The following is a 17225-nucleotide window of genomic DNA, read 5'->3' on the forward strand; positions in this document are numbered from 1 at the left end:
TCCCACTCTCTGCTCCAGCTGGCCAACCCAACACACCGCAGGGCCTAGCGGATCTGGGACACTTGGGAAATACCCACTTGGGCCCCCTCTCAGGGAGACCGCCGGAAGGAAAGCGGGGCTCTTCACCCCCCATCTTTGCTCTGACAGCCCCCACCCCTCCGCCGTCTTCTTTTGCCCCAGTGCTCACTTCACCTCCTCTCACACCCAATTTCTCAAGAGCTCTAGAACTAGTGAAAAGTTGAGAAGTGCCAACGGAGGCGGCAAGGGGCAGGAGAGTGTGCGTGGGGTCGGGGGGGGGGGGGGGGAACCTGGCAGACCCACTCACCTGCTAATCTCCCTTAAGGTATCAAACAGGACACAACTTAGCCATTGTACTTTTATTCACATCATGTATTTTGGCATTTTCCAGAGAAGGGCAGGGAAGAGACAGGGTGGCGGAAAGACGGGCAGGAGGGCGAGGGGGATCCGCATTTCCCTCCCAGCCCTCCTTGCCTGACCACAGAGGGAGCAAACACAAAGGGGGAGGGGAGGCACAGACGCCCCCTCCTGTGGAAGAGGCTGCACAAAGCTACACCCACGCGCACACACAAACAAGCCCCCCTCCACACCAGGGGCCGGCAGGATTACACAGAGAAGCAGAGCACTGTGGGTTCAAGGGGCGGGGAAAGCAACAAAGTCTCCTCACTGACAGGTGGCCAGCCCCTCCCATCCCCTTCCTGCCCTATCCCCAAAGTCTCTGGAGTGTCCCCCGCTTTGCCTGGCCATTCTCCTATGGCCTCTAGCTTCTTCCCTGCTGCTGAGGACAAAAAGAAAAAGGGAACAGAGCAGGGGTGGGGCTGAAGTCCATTCCTCAGCCCCTGTCCCGCATGCCAGATGGTCTGTCCCCTGTCCTCAGTGGTAAGGGGTCAGGGCAGGCTCTTAGCTGGCCACTCTCTGGTAGAAGTAGATGTAGCCCAGGTCCTTGGGCGGCTTCTCAGAGGCACACACTTTCTGGTCATTGTAGATCACCCATCTGGGGAAACAGGGGAGGGAGGAGAAGGATGAACAGACAGGACATCCACTCTGCATCAGCTTAGTCTCTGACATAGCCCCTGGTCTTGGTCCTGCTGATTCTGGAGCACAGGTTCCCAACATTCTCAGCCTGGGCCCCCACAACCTACAGTCTAGCTGCTACCTGCCTGAAGGGGGCATCCCGTTCTCATTCCCTACTCCGAGCCTTCAAATCCTCCAGTATCTCTACAGCCACCCCCACCCAGTCCTGCCAGGCCCCCGTCAGGTCCACAAACGTTTTCTGTAAAGGGCTGCACAGTAAATAGTTTAGGTTTTGGAGGCCATCCGGTCTCCGACACAATGACTCAACTCTCCTGTTGCAGCATGAAAACAGCCACAAATGATACATATGTGAGTTAAGTGCGGTTATGTTCATTAAAACTTTATTTCTGGGGCTCCTGGGTGGCTCAGCGTCTGACTCTTGATTTCGGCTCAGGTCATGATCTCACAGTTCATGAGTTGGAGTCCCGTGTCCAGCTCTGCACTGACAGCACAGAGCCTGCTTGGGATTCTCTCTCTCCCTCTCTCTCTGCCCCTCCCCTCTGCTCATGCACTCTCTCTCTCTCTCTCTCTCTCTCAAAAATAAAAGTTAAAAATAAAAATAAACCCTTTATTTACAAAAGCAGGTGGCCAGATGCAGCACTTGGGCTGTAGTTTGCCAATCCCTGCTGTCAAACATTCTAAAAATGTGTGGTGTATCTGTGCCCCCCACTCAGCAGGCCTTTGCCTTCTCCTGAAAATATTCTAAGGGCTCCAAGGATGCTCCCACTCATTCTCACCACCGCTCCCCAGTTTGGAAGGTACACGGCCAGCCCCTCACCTGCCTTCCTTCTTGATGTGGCAGACATAGTGACCACACATGGTAGAGGTGCCCATGTGGCTGATGAAGGCAAAGAGCTGATACTCTAGAGAAGGGGGTTGCAGAGAAGACACTGAGAGGAATCCTCGAGCGACATCCAAAGGTACATCCAACAGCTCAAACTCAGGATGCAAGTTTCAGGGAAGGTGGGGCATGTACTGAGTCACAAGTCTGTCTCCGACTCCCAGAATCCCCCCTTCAGAAGCCATGTCAGCAGAAAGAAGCTTCTGCCCCCCCCCACCCACCCCCCACCCCCCGCCCCCACCAGAGTTGCCTTGGAATGAGGATCTGGTAGCTGACTGGCTAGATTCCACTGGCCTGTTTCCCAAGGACACTCACTTCCAGGGCCATCCCGGACTTTAGGTCCCACTGGTACAGACTCGGAGATGGAGTCAGCAGCCGAGCGGCCCTCCGAGATGTCCATGGCGGCTTCCGCATCCAGGTCATCAATGTGACTGAAGATCCAGTCCACAGCCCTTTCTAAACTATTGTTCTTGGAGAGGAGGGAAGCATTGCTCTTTCCAACAAGTTCGGGGCAAGAAAAGCACCAGTGAACGGCTCAGCTCTTTCACCACGGCCACCAAAGGTGGTGCCTCAGCCCTGGCCGTACCACACCGGTTGCCCTCGGTCTTGTTGACAAAAGATGGAACCTCACCCGCACCCCCTTCTTTCCCACAGGCCCCCTAGTCCTCAGCCGGGGGACAGCCCATACCGTGGCCCGAAGAGCTTTCAGGGCCTGGTCCCGGGAGAAGCCCATGGAGACGATGGTGCTCACGCAGTCTTCCGGCGGGGGGTCAGCTGCCGCACTGGTGGAGCCAGGCCCGCTGGAGCCAGGCAGGATGAGGGGGTTTGCGAAATCTGCGGGGGTTGAAGGGGTTGAAGTGTGTGGGGGAGGACGGTGGCCCTGTTCCGCCCTGCTACCTACCCCCGCCTACCTGGATCGTCCATGTGTGACATGACCCAGTTCATGGCGGCCTCAGCCCCACTGTTGCCTGTGTAGTAGACAGCTTTGCGGCAGGCGTCCATAGGGAAGCCCATCTCCACCAGCTGGATAATGACGGACTCGTCCAACATGGGTGCTGTTGGGGGCAGAAGCAAGGCCACGGTGACCCGACTCCTTGGGCCACGATCTGTTCCTTCTCCCTCCCAAAGTGCAGTCCCCCGGCCCTCTCCCAACCACCACTCCCCCCCCCCCCGCCCCCGTTCCATGCATTTTTCTTCCACGGGGTGGCACCTTACTCCAGAACCTAAATGACAGCATGACATAACATGGGTCCAGCAGTACTGAAGATACAGAACTGAGGCTAAAGATCTCCCATGGAGATCTTGCCGTTTCTCACAGAATGGGCCCTATTTCTGGAGTATGATGCCTCGCCCCACCCCCCAAGCAATGAGGTAACGAAGTAGAGAGGCAGTTAGCCAGTGCTGCTGCGGTCCACACAGACAATGTGGCTGGGAGCGCTCTACTCAGTCCTCACATCCATCAAAAGAGGGCAGGGGAAATTGGAAAGGGAGGACAGGAGAAAATACGAAGGACAGGGTCAAGGGGAGGCAGGCAGAGAAGACCCCCATCGGCAAAGGAGAGAGACAGGCAGGAAGAAGAGTCACTAACATGTCGGAGAGGAGAAGTGAGGGGAGCAGAAGGAGTCTTCGTCTTCGTTGCCATAGAAACCAAGGCTACCTTTGGGCTCATCCGGAGTGACCAGGGGTGGGGCAATGTCAGGCAGCTCCTCCTCTCCAGGCTGCAGCCCTGTACCCCTCAACTGGGAAATGTCTAGTTCCTCGGGCATCTCGATGGACACATCTGTAATTGGCATGGCAGGAAAAGGGTCACTTCAGCAGCTCCCTGGGGCCCTCCCTGAAAAAGCACTTTGGGAATCTCAAAGCCCTGCCCCATACCTTGGCCCTGCTGTGTAATAAGTTGCTGCTCAGAGCAGCACAAGTCTTAGGGGTCCTGGTGTAATACAATGGTGGGCCTAGGAATCCGGAGACCTGAATTCTAGTCCTAGATCTACCACACATGAGCTATGGACAAGGATGGGTCTTCCCACATGTACAACAGGAAGACTTCCTACCTCTGCAGGCTCAACTGATCTAAGGAAATGAAGTTCAATTAGCAGCTCTCCAAGTCGGCAGGGGCTGTAAGACTCATGAGAAGTGTTTCAAGATTATCTAAATGACAACATCTTCCCAAGTGTAAACGTAAAACTACGAAAATTGCTTTGAGTTGGAAATCACTGCTATGACAATCAAGTGCTTTCATAGTTTTAGTCTACGCTTTTCAAACGTGCCTTATCTTGAAACACTTAGGGTAATGTTTTCCTCCTTCAGAGGAAAGTTGGAGAAACACTCGTTTATACATGTTAAGGTCCCTTCTTTTTCTAGCATTTTCTGCTTCACCTCCTTCATTCGTCCCAGCCACCATACCCAGTTTCTTGGGCACCCAGTCCAAGCCGAAGGTGAACTTCTTGATCTGGATGACCAGATAGTCAGGGAAAGAGGCAAATCGTGTGGTCCTGGGGAAGAGAGAATGTCCTAGTACCCAAAGAATCCCAAAGTCCTCCTCTCCTGAAACCCCCACCCTGAGGTTCAGCCTCTCCCCGGTAGAAGCCCTGATGCCCAGAAGATACTCCACATTCTTATCTTGCCCTTGGCAGGCATCAGAGCATCTGCAGACAAGGAGCAGCAGAAGCCAGGGGCCTGTCAAAGGGTAGGGGGTGGGGGGTGGGGTGGAGTGGGGAATGGCTGAAATCCCTTGGAACCAAAGCACTCCTTCAGATCCCAAGCTTATGTTCATGACACAATTAGGCCCAAACTAAGTCCATTTGCTAGAAAGCCAAATTCTGTCCACAACGCACACTACGTGCTTTCACCCTGACTGAGTGGACAAAAGGTGCACTAAAATGTGACCCCATACCACAAGAGAAGACGGAGCCTCCGGCAGGGGCAGGACAAGGTAATATGGTCCATCATCCGAGTCTACTCCTGCCAGGGCCTCTTGATTCCCTCAGGGCCAGATTACCAGCCCCAACTGATGCTAGCCCTGAGAATCCAACCACAAAGGGACAGAAGGATGGGAGAGAGGCAGACAGAGTCTTTGGGATTACCCTGACATTGGCCCGAAACCTCGGGCGCAGACCAACTAGACTTACTTGACGGCTACTGATTTGGCCTGCAGGGCGGTGCTCCAAAAGTCGTCCACCTGCTCGGGGGCCCCATAGGCCTCCAGGCAGGAGCTGAAGGGCACCTGGGCCCGAACCAGTTCTGGTAGTGGCAGCTTCTCCTCTTCGGCTTGCCGCTTCTTTTCCTCATACTCCAGAAGCTCCTCTGGGGACAGAATTGACAGGTGAACCCTTCAGAGGGCACTGCCTCTTTCCCTCCTTAGCCCTGCCAGACTGGCTCTCTGTCCGTGACTACTTGGGCTCCTCCACTCTCCCCAAATCCACCTGACACACGTCCACATACGATCTTGCCTCTCTTCCCCAGCACAGCTCTGACAAGCAAAGGTGATCCTACCTCCCCGAGATGCCCCAGCTTTGGCCCTCCGGCTGGGGGAGCAGGGCATACTGTGGGCTCCGCTCCCAGTAAGGGGCCCAAGCACTCCTACACCCTGGAGCCCCACTGCACCCAGGCCTCACTGAGGGCAACCTGCCTTTGTTAAGGGCCGCGTCCATGGGCACAGGCAGCTGCATGATGTAGTCCACTCGCTGGGTGTACTTCACCTTCTCTGTGGCCAGGCACTTGATCTTTTCCTCCACCAAGAAGCGGAACACTTCGTTAGGATTTTCAGAGCTCCGGCAATTCCTCTATGGGAAAGAGGCAGGGTGGGGAGGTCTGGGCGGCCAGGGAACGAGATGAGGGCCTGAAAGGGTCACTAGGGGCTCAGGGAGAGAGAGAGAGGAGCAGAAGGCAGTCTACCACTAGGAGGCTCTCGGGACTCAAGAGTAGAATCCTTCCCTAATTAGCTCCCCCTCTCCAACTCTGGTGTCTTCATGGCACTGGGAGACTGCGGTGGAACACGCTGGTGTTTTTCTTTATAAGCAATAGGCATCTCCCTATCAGTTTCTTGGGTGCATCCTTCATTAGGCCACAAGCCCATCCAGTGTAAGCATCACTGCTTGGCATTACTGTCCTCCCCAGGGGCAACTGCTACTCACAGGGAAGGCCCAGTGCATGCCCGCCGCCGGGTTCCAGGGGTGGGGCTGGTGGGGGCTGACAGGAAAGAATGAGCAGGAGGCAGAAGGGAGAGAACCACGGGCAGATGGAGGGAGCGTGGAGTGCCCTGCCTTGCCATCTTCCCGGCCCTTACCTCCACCATGTTGATGAGGTGAAGAAAGAACTCCTGGGCATCCTGCTGCCGGTTGGTGGAGAACTCGGGGTGACCCTTGCCAATGAGGGCCTTGAACATCCGAGGGGCAATGCCATCTTGAACTTCCTAGGCACAGCCAGGGCAGCGATTCAGCTGGGGCTCAAGTAGGCCACCAAGGGGCCTTCTTTAGACATCTCCCAGACCTCAGTTTCCCCATAATTCCAGAGCCTGAAAGGGATAGAGTCCCACACTCACCTTTTGTTCTGGCACCTGCTCCCCATCGCCTGACTCCGGTGCTGGCTTGGAATATTCTCCCGAGAGAAGGCCATGGCCCAGTTTGGCCCTGCATTGACATCCAAGAGAACCACTTAAGCTTCAGTCAACTGTTGATCATCTGACATCTATCTGTGCCTTTTCCTCCCCAACTCAACCCCGGCATATAGACCTCAGACAACTCTCTAGAATGTGAAAAACCTGAGATTCCCCAGGAACCCAACTCAGGGCAGACAGCATGGCCAGAGGCAAACGTCCTGAACTGCTGCCCACTCCAGGTGGTCATGGAGGAGAACGAAGGCATACAGGCTGCGAGGCTGTACACAGGACCTGGCTACATACACCTGGGTGCTGAAGTCCTGGGTAGGGTCCGTCGGGGCATTCTGGAAGATCTTCTCCAGCTTGTCCACATACCTAAGAGCCAAGAGAAGGATAATTGGAGGTGCTCTGGCATGGGTTCCAAGGAAAAGGGGACTATTATCTATTAGATCGGGGGAACAAGCAACCTTCAGAGTAGGGAGTCATGTGGTTAAAACACGGGAGTCCATTTCTTTCCAGCAACCTGCCCTTCCTCCCCTTCTCAACTATGCCAGCATGCAGTGTACTCTGATACATTTTTTCCCCCCGGCCTCCTCCCCAGGAGTGAGCCAGGGGAAGGGAGAAAGTTGCCTGGAACAGAACGTGTCACTACATTGCTAAGTTTTCACATGTGCATCAAGTCCTTCTCAATTAGAAAGCAGGCTCACTTATGCTCAGAATCTGCCGTTTTGGTACCTTAGTGACCCAAGCCCTCCCCTCCCCCAAGTGCTACATGTCCATGTCAGGTACTCATCTGATGTCACTGGCCTCAAGTAAAGACCACCACCTCACCCTTGAGTAGTCAGGAAGCCAGGGAGAGCCCCAGGATTTGGTGTTCTGCTCCCAGTGGGGCTTGTGTGGCTGGGTGACAGTGGAGTGGTTCTAGAACTAATGGGAGAGCGCTAGCCACAGTATAACAGGAACAAAGACGGAGGTAGCACACAGAGGTACTGAGGGTGGCTGAAGGAGGAGTGTGCCTAGAGGCTGGCGTCCAGGAGGAGAGCTGCGGAGTCAGGGGTACAGGGCCAAGGGGCCAGTCATGGGGAGAGGGCACCACTCACTTCCTCTGGAAGTCGGGGATGCTGAAGAGGACCTGGACCACGGAGTTGAGGTAGCAGCTGTTACCCAGGTTCCGGATGCCCGTGTAGCCAGGCCCAAACAGGGGCTTCAGTGGCACACTCGACTCCTGGATCAGCTCCCATTCGCCAATCCGCTGGTTCATATCTATCTCCAACTCAGTCATGGTCTTGTCCGTCTGCAAGGGAAGGGACGCTTCAGACAGGGCGAGACACTCAGCCCTGAATTTTTTACACTGATCCTTCACAGGGTCCGGGACGCTACCCTGCTGGAGCTCAGAATGTGTTCAGTTATGGCCTCTAACATGGAAGACGCACTAGCTATTTCCAGTCCAAGTTCCAGAAGGCCTTGAGCGATCGTCCCGGAGGCGGTTTAGTGGTCAGGCCTCTGCCTGGGGGAGAGGAAGAAATGAATGCGAGTCCCTCCACTTGAAGTGTTTTTTTCCATTCCGAAGCTGCCCCTTCTCACCCTTCAGGTCTCTGCTCCAGGTCTTCCTGCCATAAGCTACTGCAGCACCCTCTCGGTCTCTTTCACAGCGCCCCTCGGTTTGTGTTCATTCACTCATGTGCCTGAGCATGTGATTAATATCTGCCTTTCCATCTAGAGTGTAAGTCCCTGAAAGGCCACACCTGTCTTATTCACGCAGTGACTAGCACAGAGCAAGTACTCAGTAGTGGTCGATGAATGAATAATGGATTCTAGAAACCTTTTCAAAGGAAGCCCACATGTGCTGGGGACCGGGATAACCGTGGCAGCTCGCTCCAATGCGCTGCTTCAGCCTCAGGCGAGGCAGGGCCTGGCGGGCAGGGACGAGAAGAGTCTGAAGCTGCAAGGGGTCTCACCTTCTGCATCTTCAGCATGTCGATGCCGAAGTGGGACAGGTGCTCAGCCAGGTTGGGGTCCAGGACCATGTCATCCTCATCATAGGAGTACACATCTAGGGCAGGAGGCAGGGGTATCGTCAGAAGCGGTGGCTCTGGCCTGACCACCAGTCCCACTCCTTGCCCCGGGGTTGTGGGGGGGTGGGGGGTGGAGCGCTGGTGGGACAGAAGGATGAGCCTGTAAGGGTAACCCTCTTGGCTCCCCTGACTATTGGTGAGGTCACAAGCCCTTCTGAGACTGGCTGTCAGGGAAGACGGGGTGAAAAGAGGCCAAGGGCTGGCGTTACTTGGGGGCCCACCCCCAGGATAAGGTGCTGGGGTCAGATGGTTTGGGAAGGATACTCACTACACAGATTATCTTGGTAACCTCTAAGGAGGGGGACTCGTATTTGGGGGGTTTAGCTGAAGCTCTAGTCTCGTCTGCAACATTCTCATTGTTTATCAAGAGGAGGTATTCCCGTGCTCCCCGAGTAATGGTTAAAGCCCACTCTAGCGTGGAGGCGGCTGGAGGAGGGGAGGGAGTACCGGCTCCATCAGGTGTGATGGTGCCCAGCTTGACGGCCAGCGGGTAGTTGGTCTCTCTGTAGTGTTCCACGGCGTGGTTGTTGCCCCCACTGCCATCGAAGTAGCGGCGGCCACAGAGAATGGAGCCGTCTGTCAGGTTGAGCCACAGGTTCTCTCTCATGTCACACTTGGAACACTTCCAGCCGCTAACCAGGAAGAAGAAAATATGCTGAACTATGGGGAGGGGGATATATGGGATTGGCCTCTCCAGCGTGAGAGCTCTCTCTGCTCCTCTCCTCTGGACGGCCCCTGGCTGAGTTCATCTCCCTCAGCGCCCCCCTCCTTAGCCTGCTCCCGATGCTCTCTCCCACCAGATCCCCCAGGAGGGTGGCCTCTTTGCCCCTGCTCTGGGGGTGGTGCCCCAAGGTGGAGGGGCCAGGCCTCACCAGGGAGGGATTCGAGCAGGGTTGTCCAGCTGCTTGAGGTTGAAGGCATGCTTAGACACCTGCCGTACTTCCCCATCCCAGGCCTGCACCTCCTGCTTGCGGGAGGCCGAGTCGGCTGACAGTAGGGCCTCCACCGCACTGGTCACCTGGGGGAAGCAGAGGGTCAGAGACGGGACCCAACCCCCCGCCCTCTAGTCCCTCTAGCCCCTCAGTCTCCAGCTTTCTCAGTGCTTGCCCAAGACGTCACTGCTCTGGACCTGCCTGCCCCAGAGTCCCCGGCAGGGCAGGAAGGCATTCGTACCCGGTCTCTGACAATGTCAGGCAGTCCCCCCAACCCATCTCGGGCAATCTCCAGGTAATCCGGCAAAATAACAATCTTCACATCCTCATCATATTCATACTTCTCCTCGCTGAGGTCAAACCCGCCTTCAACACCTGGTGAGGCAGGGAAGAAGGAGGAGGGTAGAACAGCCACCACGGGTAAATGTCCCTCCTCCCAAACGGCATCTCGTTTTGTCCCCTCCAGAGCTCTAGGGCCACTGGTCAGGCCCATTCTTTGGGGGCCTTTCGAGTGCCTCTGAGGCCAGGAAAGACCAGCTCGGGAAGAACAGGGCTGAAATGGTGCTCACCAATAGCCAGCCGGGTGGGCTTCTTTCGGGGGGGGTCTCCAGTGCCTGTTGTGGTGTCCTCCTCTTTCTGCAACGAGGCAGGAAGGGCAGGATCAGCAGTGAGTGCCAGGGAAGGGACAAATGGGGAAGATGGACAGGACAGGGTGGGTTAATCTCAGAAGGGAGTGAAGCTAAATAAAACATGTGTGCTAAGTTTTAATGATACCAACAGAAACAGGCAAGAGGGGGAAATGCAGCCTCTGGGAGGTCAGAACAGAAGAGACAGATTCAAAATGAAGACCAGTGGGATGTGCCTGAAAGTCCCCGGGCCTTGCCCCCAGCTCCATGCCTACCGGGCGCCGGGTCCTCCGGAGGTGCAGGTAGACGCGCTGGCCCGTCTTGTTGAAATGTCTCTCCACATACTGTTTCCCAAAGCCCAGGAATGTGTTCATGCAGATGTAGAGGCCACCCTCAGACTCCTGCAGTGCAACAGGTAGGGGAGGAGACACAGGGAGGATGAAGCCTGGCTAGGTGGGGAAACCAAGACCTGGGGTCAGAAACTGGTTTCCACAAGAAAGGCTCTGTTCTCTACCACCATGTGGCTGTTGGCAAGTCATTTAGCCTTTTGGGACCTGGTACATGGCTAAGATTCTCCCCATTCTCCTATGACTTTGATACCAACCAACAAGGACACCAGGAGCTAAGCAACACCTGTCAGTCACCATTCCTCTTCCTTCTCGCTCCTTCTTTGGGCTTTGGAGCCTTCCAATCAATTGCAGAGAACTCCCTTTACGAGGCCAATGGGAATCAAATACCATGGACTTCCAGGGCCAGTGCTTACATTCAGAGGGAAAAAGGGTCCTTTCCCGGGAGAGGAAAGACCTGCATGTCAGACACTGAACCTACTCCCCACACACAACAAACCCTGCCTAATCTCCAGGATTCAGAAAACTTTCCAGACTGGAGGAGCAAAGATTCTAGCACCTGAACAATACACCCAGCTCCTGAGCCTGCCAGGAAGACCAGACTTCTCCTTTACAACATCCTACTAGGTCGTCAAATCCTGGTCCATGCTGAGTCCTCTCCCTCCTCTCCTGCTAAAGCCTGGAGCCAGGCTAACAGTGCCTTGTCTGGGGCTCACTGTTATACCTGGACCTGGTTCAGCAGGGACACGAAGACCAGCATTCTCCAGGCACTGCCCTGCTGCCTCCCCTCTGACCAATAACTAAATCCCGCACTGAAGTCCATCAACTGCCAACCTCAAAGCCAATCCCTCTCTAGAATAATCTAGCAATACCTGCTGAGACAACTCAAACACATATAACGCAGGGAGAAAACAGGGAGAGAAGGGTCCACCCTAAATCACAGCTAAGGAGGGAGGATGAGCTTCTCGAACACTGAGCAAGTCTCCCAGTGTCTTTGTGAATAGTGATGGATAAGGTAGAGGAGGTAACTGGAGAAAACAACAGTCTTCCTTCAGATCCAAGCAACGACAGGCATCTTCTTCCTCGAATAAACGCCTCAGTGGCCTTGAAAAATTCTCTGCTGCGATATGAAAAATAGGGCACCGTCTAAGGCAGTTCTTGGTCCCATAGATTGCTCTGTACCACTCCCTAGAACAGTGTGGATTACAATGTTCATGGGCAAATGGAGCATTTTTCATCACAGGGGTCAAACAAGCTTTCTACCATAAATTGAATTTGAAGATAATCAAACATGCTGGAAGTTGGTCAGGAAAGCAACAAGGCCACATTGGAGATCTCTTGACTTGGGATAAAAGAAGCAAAGTATAATAAGCTTACAAAAACACCATTTGGATTATTCGAAGCACTTCCTAAGGAGAGGCAGACAGGAGTGTGAAGAGGGAGCCACTGACTTCTACCATCTGTTGGTAATTAAGAGAAACCTTTCTCTCCTGAGAAAGACAGGACCAAGCCATGCACTTGATGAACTAGATGGCATGCAGGAGCTCTGCAGTAACCAAACTCCTCTGCTGGAAATAAAAATGCTGGGTTTCCCCAAGCCTTGGGAGCCCTGGAGCTCTGCTCTGAGCAGTCAGTCCTCTTTTGGCTCTGCCAAAGCCAGACTCCAGAGAAGCAGCACATTGTCTGAGGCCCAGATCAAAGCCTAGCAAACCAAGCAAACCACAAATCACAGTGATGATCCTGAACTGGGCCTTAGATCATGCTGCTATACTCAGCACTGGCGATGCATTAATGAAGCCTTTCCACTCTGACTTGCAGTTTTCCCTGCCACGAGCTGGTCTGGCTGAACACCCTGGGCAGGGCCCAGCGACCGCTTGACGGGAGGGGTGGTAAGGGGGGCGGATCCCAACCAGGCTGCTGTTGCCTTCTCAGCTCAGGCTCTGGCCAGGCCAAAGGCTAGTCTCTGCTTGACGGTGACACAGGAAGGCAGAACTGCAGGAAGGGAGGTTCCGGGTGGAGCCTACAAAACGTGAAGCATGGTGTGGGTGGAGGCTTTGTCTAACCAGTCAAGAGTGGGAGCGGGATGGGAAAAGGGTCTTAGTATCCTCCACGAAAGACACCATCTCCCTGGGAATACTTTTAAAAGGGTTCCCTGTGCTCTCTGTGATGGGCAGGAGAAGGGGGGCTGCGGCCATAGTTCACCTCAAAGGAGAAACGACTAGAGCTTTCCTCCCTTCTTTCCTCTCCTCCCTACCACCAATGACCCACCTCCCCGCCCCCTGTCCACATTAACCATGGGTGGAGTCTAAGTCGGCCTTTCTCAGAACCGCCCTTCTTCATGGTCACTTCCAGACTACTAGGCGCCCAGGAACTGCAATCCCCACCCTCCAACCCAAACCCCGGCCCAGAACAGTGCAGGGTCGCCCCATCCCTCCCACACGAGACTACAAAACCCGGAGAGCCGCGCGCGGCAGGCAAGGCCAACTCCCAGGCTTTCGCAGGGGTCCACTTGGGGGATGTAGTCCAGCGAGAGGGATGCGCCTCTACCTTGGAACGGCAATGAGGGGAGTGAGCGACTACGATCCCCACAGTGCTCCACGAGACGGGGAACGGGTGGGGCGGACGCGGAGGCTTCCGGGAGCGGTAGTCACACGACAGCGCCAGCTAATTAAAAGCAACGGCAGGGAGGAGCGTGGGAGACTACAAGTCCCATGGTGCATCGCAGGGAGGCGGTAGCCCAAGCCTTGCAGGCCCCGGCAGAATGACCAGGGCGATGGAAGGAAGTCGTGCTCGCTGCGGGCGTGGGGAATGGGCTTACCGGTGTGTCGAAGGAGAAGGCGCACTCGTCTTTGTGGACCCGGTCTCCAGCCTTAGGAACCCGGATCGTCGGTAATACTGACAGCAGCGCCTCCTCACTCAGCTCCGCCATGACACCGGCAGCAGCTCCTCCACACACAGCGGCTCCCACCGTTCCCAGTCCCCCACCCCCTAGTCTGGCCGTCCAATGAGCACTACTCGTTAGGTGCATGCGCTAAAAGGAGGACGCGCGAGAATGGCAGTTGGACGCAGCCTGCCTACTAGTGCTCCGCCCTCTGCCCTACTCTTGAGTAACGCCAATGAAAAGCGCTTCTAATGGAACCGATGGTCGGAAGAACCAATCCCACTCTTCCAGGGCAGAGCGCATGTAGAGCAGCGAGGTGGGTCCGGGAGTTTTGGACGCTTGTACTCTGGGACCCTTACAGTCCTTTCGCGTGCCTTCTATCAGAGCAGAAACTGACGGTTGTTTAAACCAATCAATCCCAGAAACTTTCCTGGGTCTTGTCCAATCGGAAAATAGAAGGGCAGTTGTAGTCTTTTTATTTGAAAAGGGGCTGTCCAATGAGGCGGAGTTTGAGAGGGTTAGTCTCGAGTGATTGATAACTCCGTCGACCAATACGGATTACCATCTCGCCTCAGAAAAACCTTCATAACTACAGCTCCAGCCAGTTATGTACATAATAGCGTCATAATTCATGATTCTATTTTTTTTAATAAAATAATTTGGTTCTGAAACTGGAGGTCTGAAAACCGAAGACTGGCACTCCTCAGAGTCTCACGATGGACAACTCGCAGCCGGTGGCGGAACAAAAGTCCCGTATTCGGGGAGGTGTCACCCCTGAGCAAGCCAGGCCGCTGCTCATTGGCCCCACTCTCCTCATGACAGACGTCCTCCGAGCCCAATGGCCTCCTCACAGGAGGCGGGTCTCATATAGGGGGCCTATTGGCGTCTGCGTCGGCTCAACCAATAGAGTCAAGGCAGGGGGCGTGGCGGGAGGTTTGAAACTCGGCGTCGGGAGTTGAGGCTCGAGCTTCTGTGCATCCCAAAGAGGAATTGGGGCCCGGTAAGTGATTGGAATAAATTAATAAATTAGAGGGCCCAGCAGGCTCGCAAGGAGCTGGCTTGTCAGCTGCAACAGTCGTTGTTTCCACAGAGGCCTCTGGCCCAGCAGCGGGGAGGTTCCTGAGCTGGGAGCAGGGAAGATCGGGTGGTCTGGAGGCAAGAGATCGGACGCGGTCGCGGTCGCGGTAATGGCTGAGACCTGAGTCATTTCTCACAGGCGTCCCCTCCTCGCCCCGGGCCGGGCCCCGCCCCACCTTCTTTCTCCTGGTTGAGATGGGCTCAGCCAAGAGCTCCCCGGTCACTCCGGCGCGGCCTCCGCCGCACAACAAGCTTCTGGCTCGAGTGGCGGACCCCCGTTCACCTAGTGCCGGCATCTTGCGCACTCCCATCCAGGTACTCTGGGGCGGAGAGGCGGGGAGGGACGGGGGCAGAGTCTGAATTCTTGGGCCTCTGCTTAACCTGATTCTGAGAAAGCCCTCACACCCTCCTCCTCCCTCTAATTTGACACCTTATTTTCCACTTTCTTAATCCGGTTGGGGTAGGCTGAATGCCTGAGGGCCCTGGCAATACCTGCCTGGAATATCAACCTGGGGCTAGAGACCTGGGAGGGAAGAAGAGTCGGGGTCCGGACTTGTTTTAGCTTTTGGTTCTGCCAGGTGGAGAGCTCTCCACAGCCAACCCTACCAGCAGGGGAGCAGTTGGAGTGTCCTAATGAGGCCCAAGACTCAGATCCCCGCTCTCCTACCCTTGGCATTGCACGGACACCTATGAAGACCAGCAGCGGAGGTAAATGGTGGGCCCAGGGAATCTTGGTAAGGCTGTCACCTAGCACCCTTGGGTTGGGCCAATGAAACCATTTTCCCAGAGCTCCTGCTCAAAGGAGCCTCCATTCTTTTGATTGAGCCAATCTCACTCTTCTCTCAACATGTTCTCCCTCGATTTCTCTCTTCCCAACCAATCCCTCACCCACTAGAGCATGAGTCCTAAAGTTCCTGTATGTATTCTTCTTGCTGAATGATTTGTATCATAGGGTCACTATCTCACTTGACTTCTGTTTAGAGCCCCCAAGCCCACTGGCGAAACAGCTGAATGAAGTCTTTGAGAAAGAAGCCTCCAAATTGAATCTTCCTCCAGAGCCTGTTCTGCCCCTAGAGGCAACTTCACCTTCCGAATTGAACTTGCCTCTGGGCACCCAGTTTTCCCTTGAGGACCGGATGCCACTCTGGAGCCAGACTGAGCTCCCCTCCAAGCAGGTGTCCTCCAAGGAGGAAGCAGGACAGCCCTCACAACCCCCCACGGCCAGCCAGGGCTCAGACAAGCCCTTAAGAGACCCTGAGACTCCCCGATCTTCAGGTACAGAACCAAAGGGCAAGGATAGGGAAGAGAAATTGGGATAATGCCCACGGATGAATGTAGGAGGAATAAACTGTAAACCCCTAATTTGGGTTTTGGCTTTAACTCCTTACCCACCCTAGGTTCTAAGCACAATAGACGGAAAGGAAATGGCAAGGTACTAGGGAGATCTCCCCTCACCATCCTACAGGATGACAACTCCCCTGGAACTCTGACACCACGACAGGTAAAAGGAGAGAGGGTGAAAGCTGTTACTAGGAACCCCAGAATAGAGAGGTAGAGGGTGGGAGTCCTTTCTACCCAATCTTCCCTGTCCTGAACAACCCCCCTCCCTCCTCCAACTCACACACTGCTTTTGGCAGGGTAAGCGGCCTCCTCCCCTGAGTGAAAATGCTAGGGCACTAAAGGAAGGGGCCATTCTGGGAACTGGACGACTTCTGGAAACCGGAGGCCGAGTGTGGGAGCAGGGCCAGGACCAGGACAAGGAAAATCAGCACTTTCCAAACTTGGTGGAGAACTAGGCCGTGCATGGCCCCAGCACCGGGTTCACCAGGGGCCTGGTGATGTTGTGTCCTCACAGCCCCTTCTTTCCCTGGGAGACTGGAAAGGCTCGTTGTCTTCCACTCCCCCTAAACTACCAACTCGGGGGACCGAGCACTTTCTTAGGCTTTATTTGTGTCCTGTGTGTTTCTTGTATATTAAAGAAAGTGATTTTAAATTATGCTTTTAAGTGTTATGCCTAAACCTTGTGCTGGGCTTCTGTATGTAGAAAAGCAGCCTGAGAAACTTGTGTTCCCTGTCCTCCAGGCCTCTTCTACACACTTCCCTTAAATCCTGGTGTTCCCCCGGGGCTCTGTCCTTGGCCTTTTCCTCTTGCTCTCTCTAGGTGTTCACTTCTAGGGATTTAGGTATCACTTTCTTATATTCTAGTAACTTCCAGATCTCTCTAACCCTGACCTTTATCCAGGTGCCCCAGGCACTTCACAGGTAATTTGTCTACAGTTGAATTTGTAATCCGCCCTCCCCCCACCCCTGCCGCCCCCAAAGCTATTCTTCATCCCCTGCTCTCTATCCCTGTAAATAATAACCATGTTATCCACCCAGTTGCCCAAACCTGAACCTTGGCCATTATCTTGAATCCTTCCCTCTTAACATCCCATATCCTGGCACTTGGCATTCAATTCTGGTGATTCTGTATTCTTTAACCTCTTCCCCATCCCTTTCCCTGCCCCCTGTCCTATGGCTCTTGCATTTCTTGCCATCTACCTCCTGCCTTGTTTCTCGCCAGTCTCGACTCACCTTTTCATCAACCTACACCGCTGCTAGGGCAACCTTTCTTTTTCTTTTCTTTCTTTTTTTTTTTTTTTTTTTTTTTTGGTTTTCTTTTTTTTTTTTAAGTGGTATTTATTTATTTTGAGAGACAGACAGAGCATGAGCAGGGGAGGGGCAGAGGGAGGGAGAGAGGGAGAATCCCAAGCAGGC

At 54.5% G+C, this 17225-nt stretch overlaps 3 protein-coding genes across 10 annotated transcripts in view; 2 read left to right on the forward strand and 1 right to left on the reverse strand.

The window, feature by feature from the left end:
* The window catches only part of PHB2 (prohibitin 2), a 127674-nt gene that overhangs the window by 84697 nt on the left and 25752 nt on the right, over positions 1-17225 (forward strand). The gene's annotated exons all lie outside the window — the stretch shown is intronic.
* On the reverse strand, positions 363-13538 carry USP5 (ubiquitin specific peptidase 5). 6 transcript variants are annotated; one of them, XM_058743842.1, is made up of 20 exons: positions 13329-13538; positions 10439-10564; positions 10107-10173; positions 9779-9912; positions 9478-9623; positions 9053-9237; positions 8489-8583; positions 7631-7824; positions 6834-6905; positions 6474-6561; positions 6219-6344; positions 5562-5715; positions 5062-5236; positions 4337-4425; positions 3591-3713; positions 2845-2988; positions 2622-2767; positions 2249-2402; positions 1871-1955; positions 363-1012 (listed from the first exon to the last, which is right to left on the reverse strand). In XM_058743842.1, the coding sequence occupies exons 1-20, from the start codon at positions 13536-13538 to the stop codon at positions 919-921; spliced, it is 2607 nt and encodes an 868-aa protein (XP_058599825.1). In that variant the 3' UTR covers positions 363-918. The 6 variants fall into 6 exon arrangements, with proteins under 6 accessions (XP_058599825.1, XP_058599823.1, XP_058599820.1 ...); XM_058743840.1 differs by having other exon boundaries at positions 3522-3713; XM_058743837.1 differs by having other exon boundaries at positions 2249-2426; positions 3522-3713.
* On the forward strand, positions 13606-16464 carry CDCA3 (cell division cycle associated 3). Of its 3 annotated transcripts, none has more exons than XM_058743859.1 (6): positions 13606-13707; positions 14608-14783; positions 15047-15176; positions 15450-15743; positions 15866-15969; positions 16106-16464. In XM_058743859.1, the coding sequence occupies exons 2-6, from the start codon at positions 14664-14666 to the stop codon at positions 16262-16264; spliced, it is 807 nt and encodes a 268-aa protein (XP_058599842.1). In that variant the 5' UTR covers positions 13606-13707; positions 14608-14663; the 3' UTR covers positions 16265-16464. The 3 variants fall into 3 exon arrangements, with proteins under 3 accessions (XP_058599842.1, XP_058599843.1, XP_058599841.1); XM_058743858.1 differs by lacking the exon at positions 13606-13707 and adding an exon at positions 13755-14391; XM_058743860.1 differs by lacking the exons at positions 13606-13707; positions 15866-15969 and adding an exon at positions 13752-14391 and having other exon boundaries at positions 16106-16218.

Source organism: Neofelis nebulosa, chromosome 8, assembly GCF_028018385.1.
Source record: "Neofelis nebulosa isolate mNeoNeb1 chromosome 8, mNeoNeb1.pri, whole genome shotgun sequence".
Lineage (NCBI taxonomy): Eukaryota > Metazoa > Chordata > Mammalia > Carnivora > Felidae > Neofelis > Neofelis nebulosa.

Coding starts and splice junctions, on each gene's coding strand:
- USP5 (XM_058743836.1), bottom strand. CDS start 13,538: ATGCACCTAACGAGTAGTGCTCATTGGACGGCCAGACTAGGGGGTGGG. Junction 9,913..10,106: donor GCCCACCCGGCTGGCTATTG/GTGAGCACCATT, acceptor CTGCCTCACCAG/GTGTTGAAGGCGGGTTTGAC. Junction 9,624..9,778: donor CTGACATTGTCAGAGACCGG/GTACGAATGCCT, acceptor TGCTTCCCCCAG/GTGACCAGTGCGGTGGAGGC.
- CDCA3 (XM_058743859.1), top strand. CDS start 14,664: ATGGGCTCAGCCAAGAGCTCCCCGGTCACTCCGGCGCGGCCTCCGCCG. Junction 15,177..15,449: donor TATGAAGACCAGCAGCGGAG/GTAAATGGTGGG, acceptor ACTTCTGTTTAG/AGCCCCCAAGCCCACTGGCG. Junction 15,970..16,105: donor GAACTCTGACACCACGACAG/GTAAAAGGAGAG, acceptor TGCTTTTGGCAG/GGTAAGCGGCCTCCTCCCCT.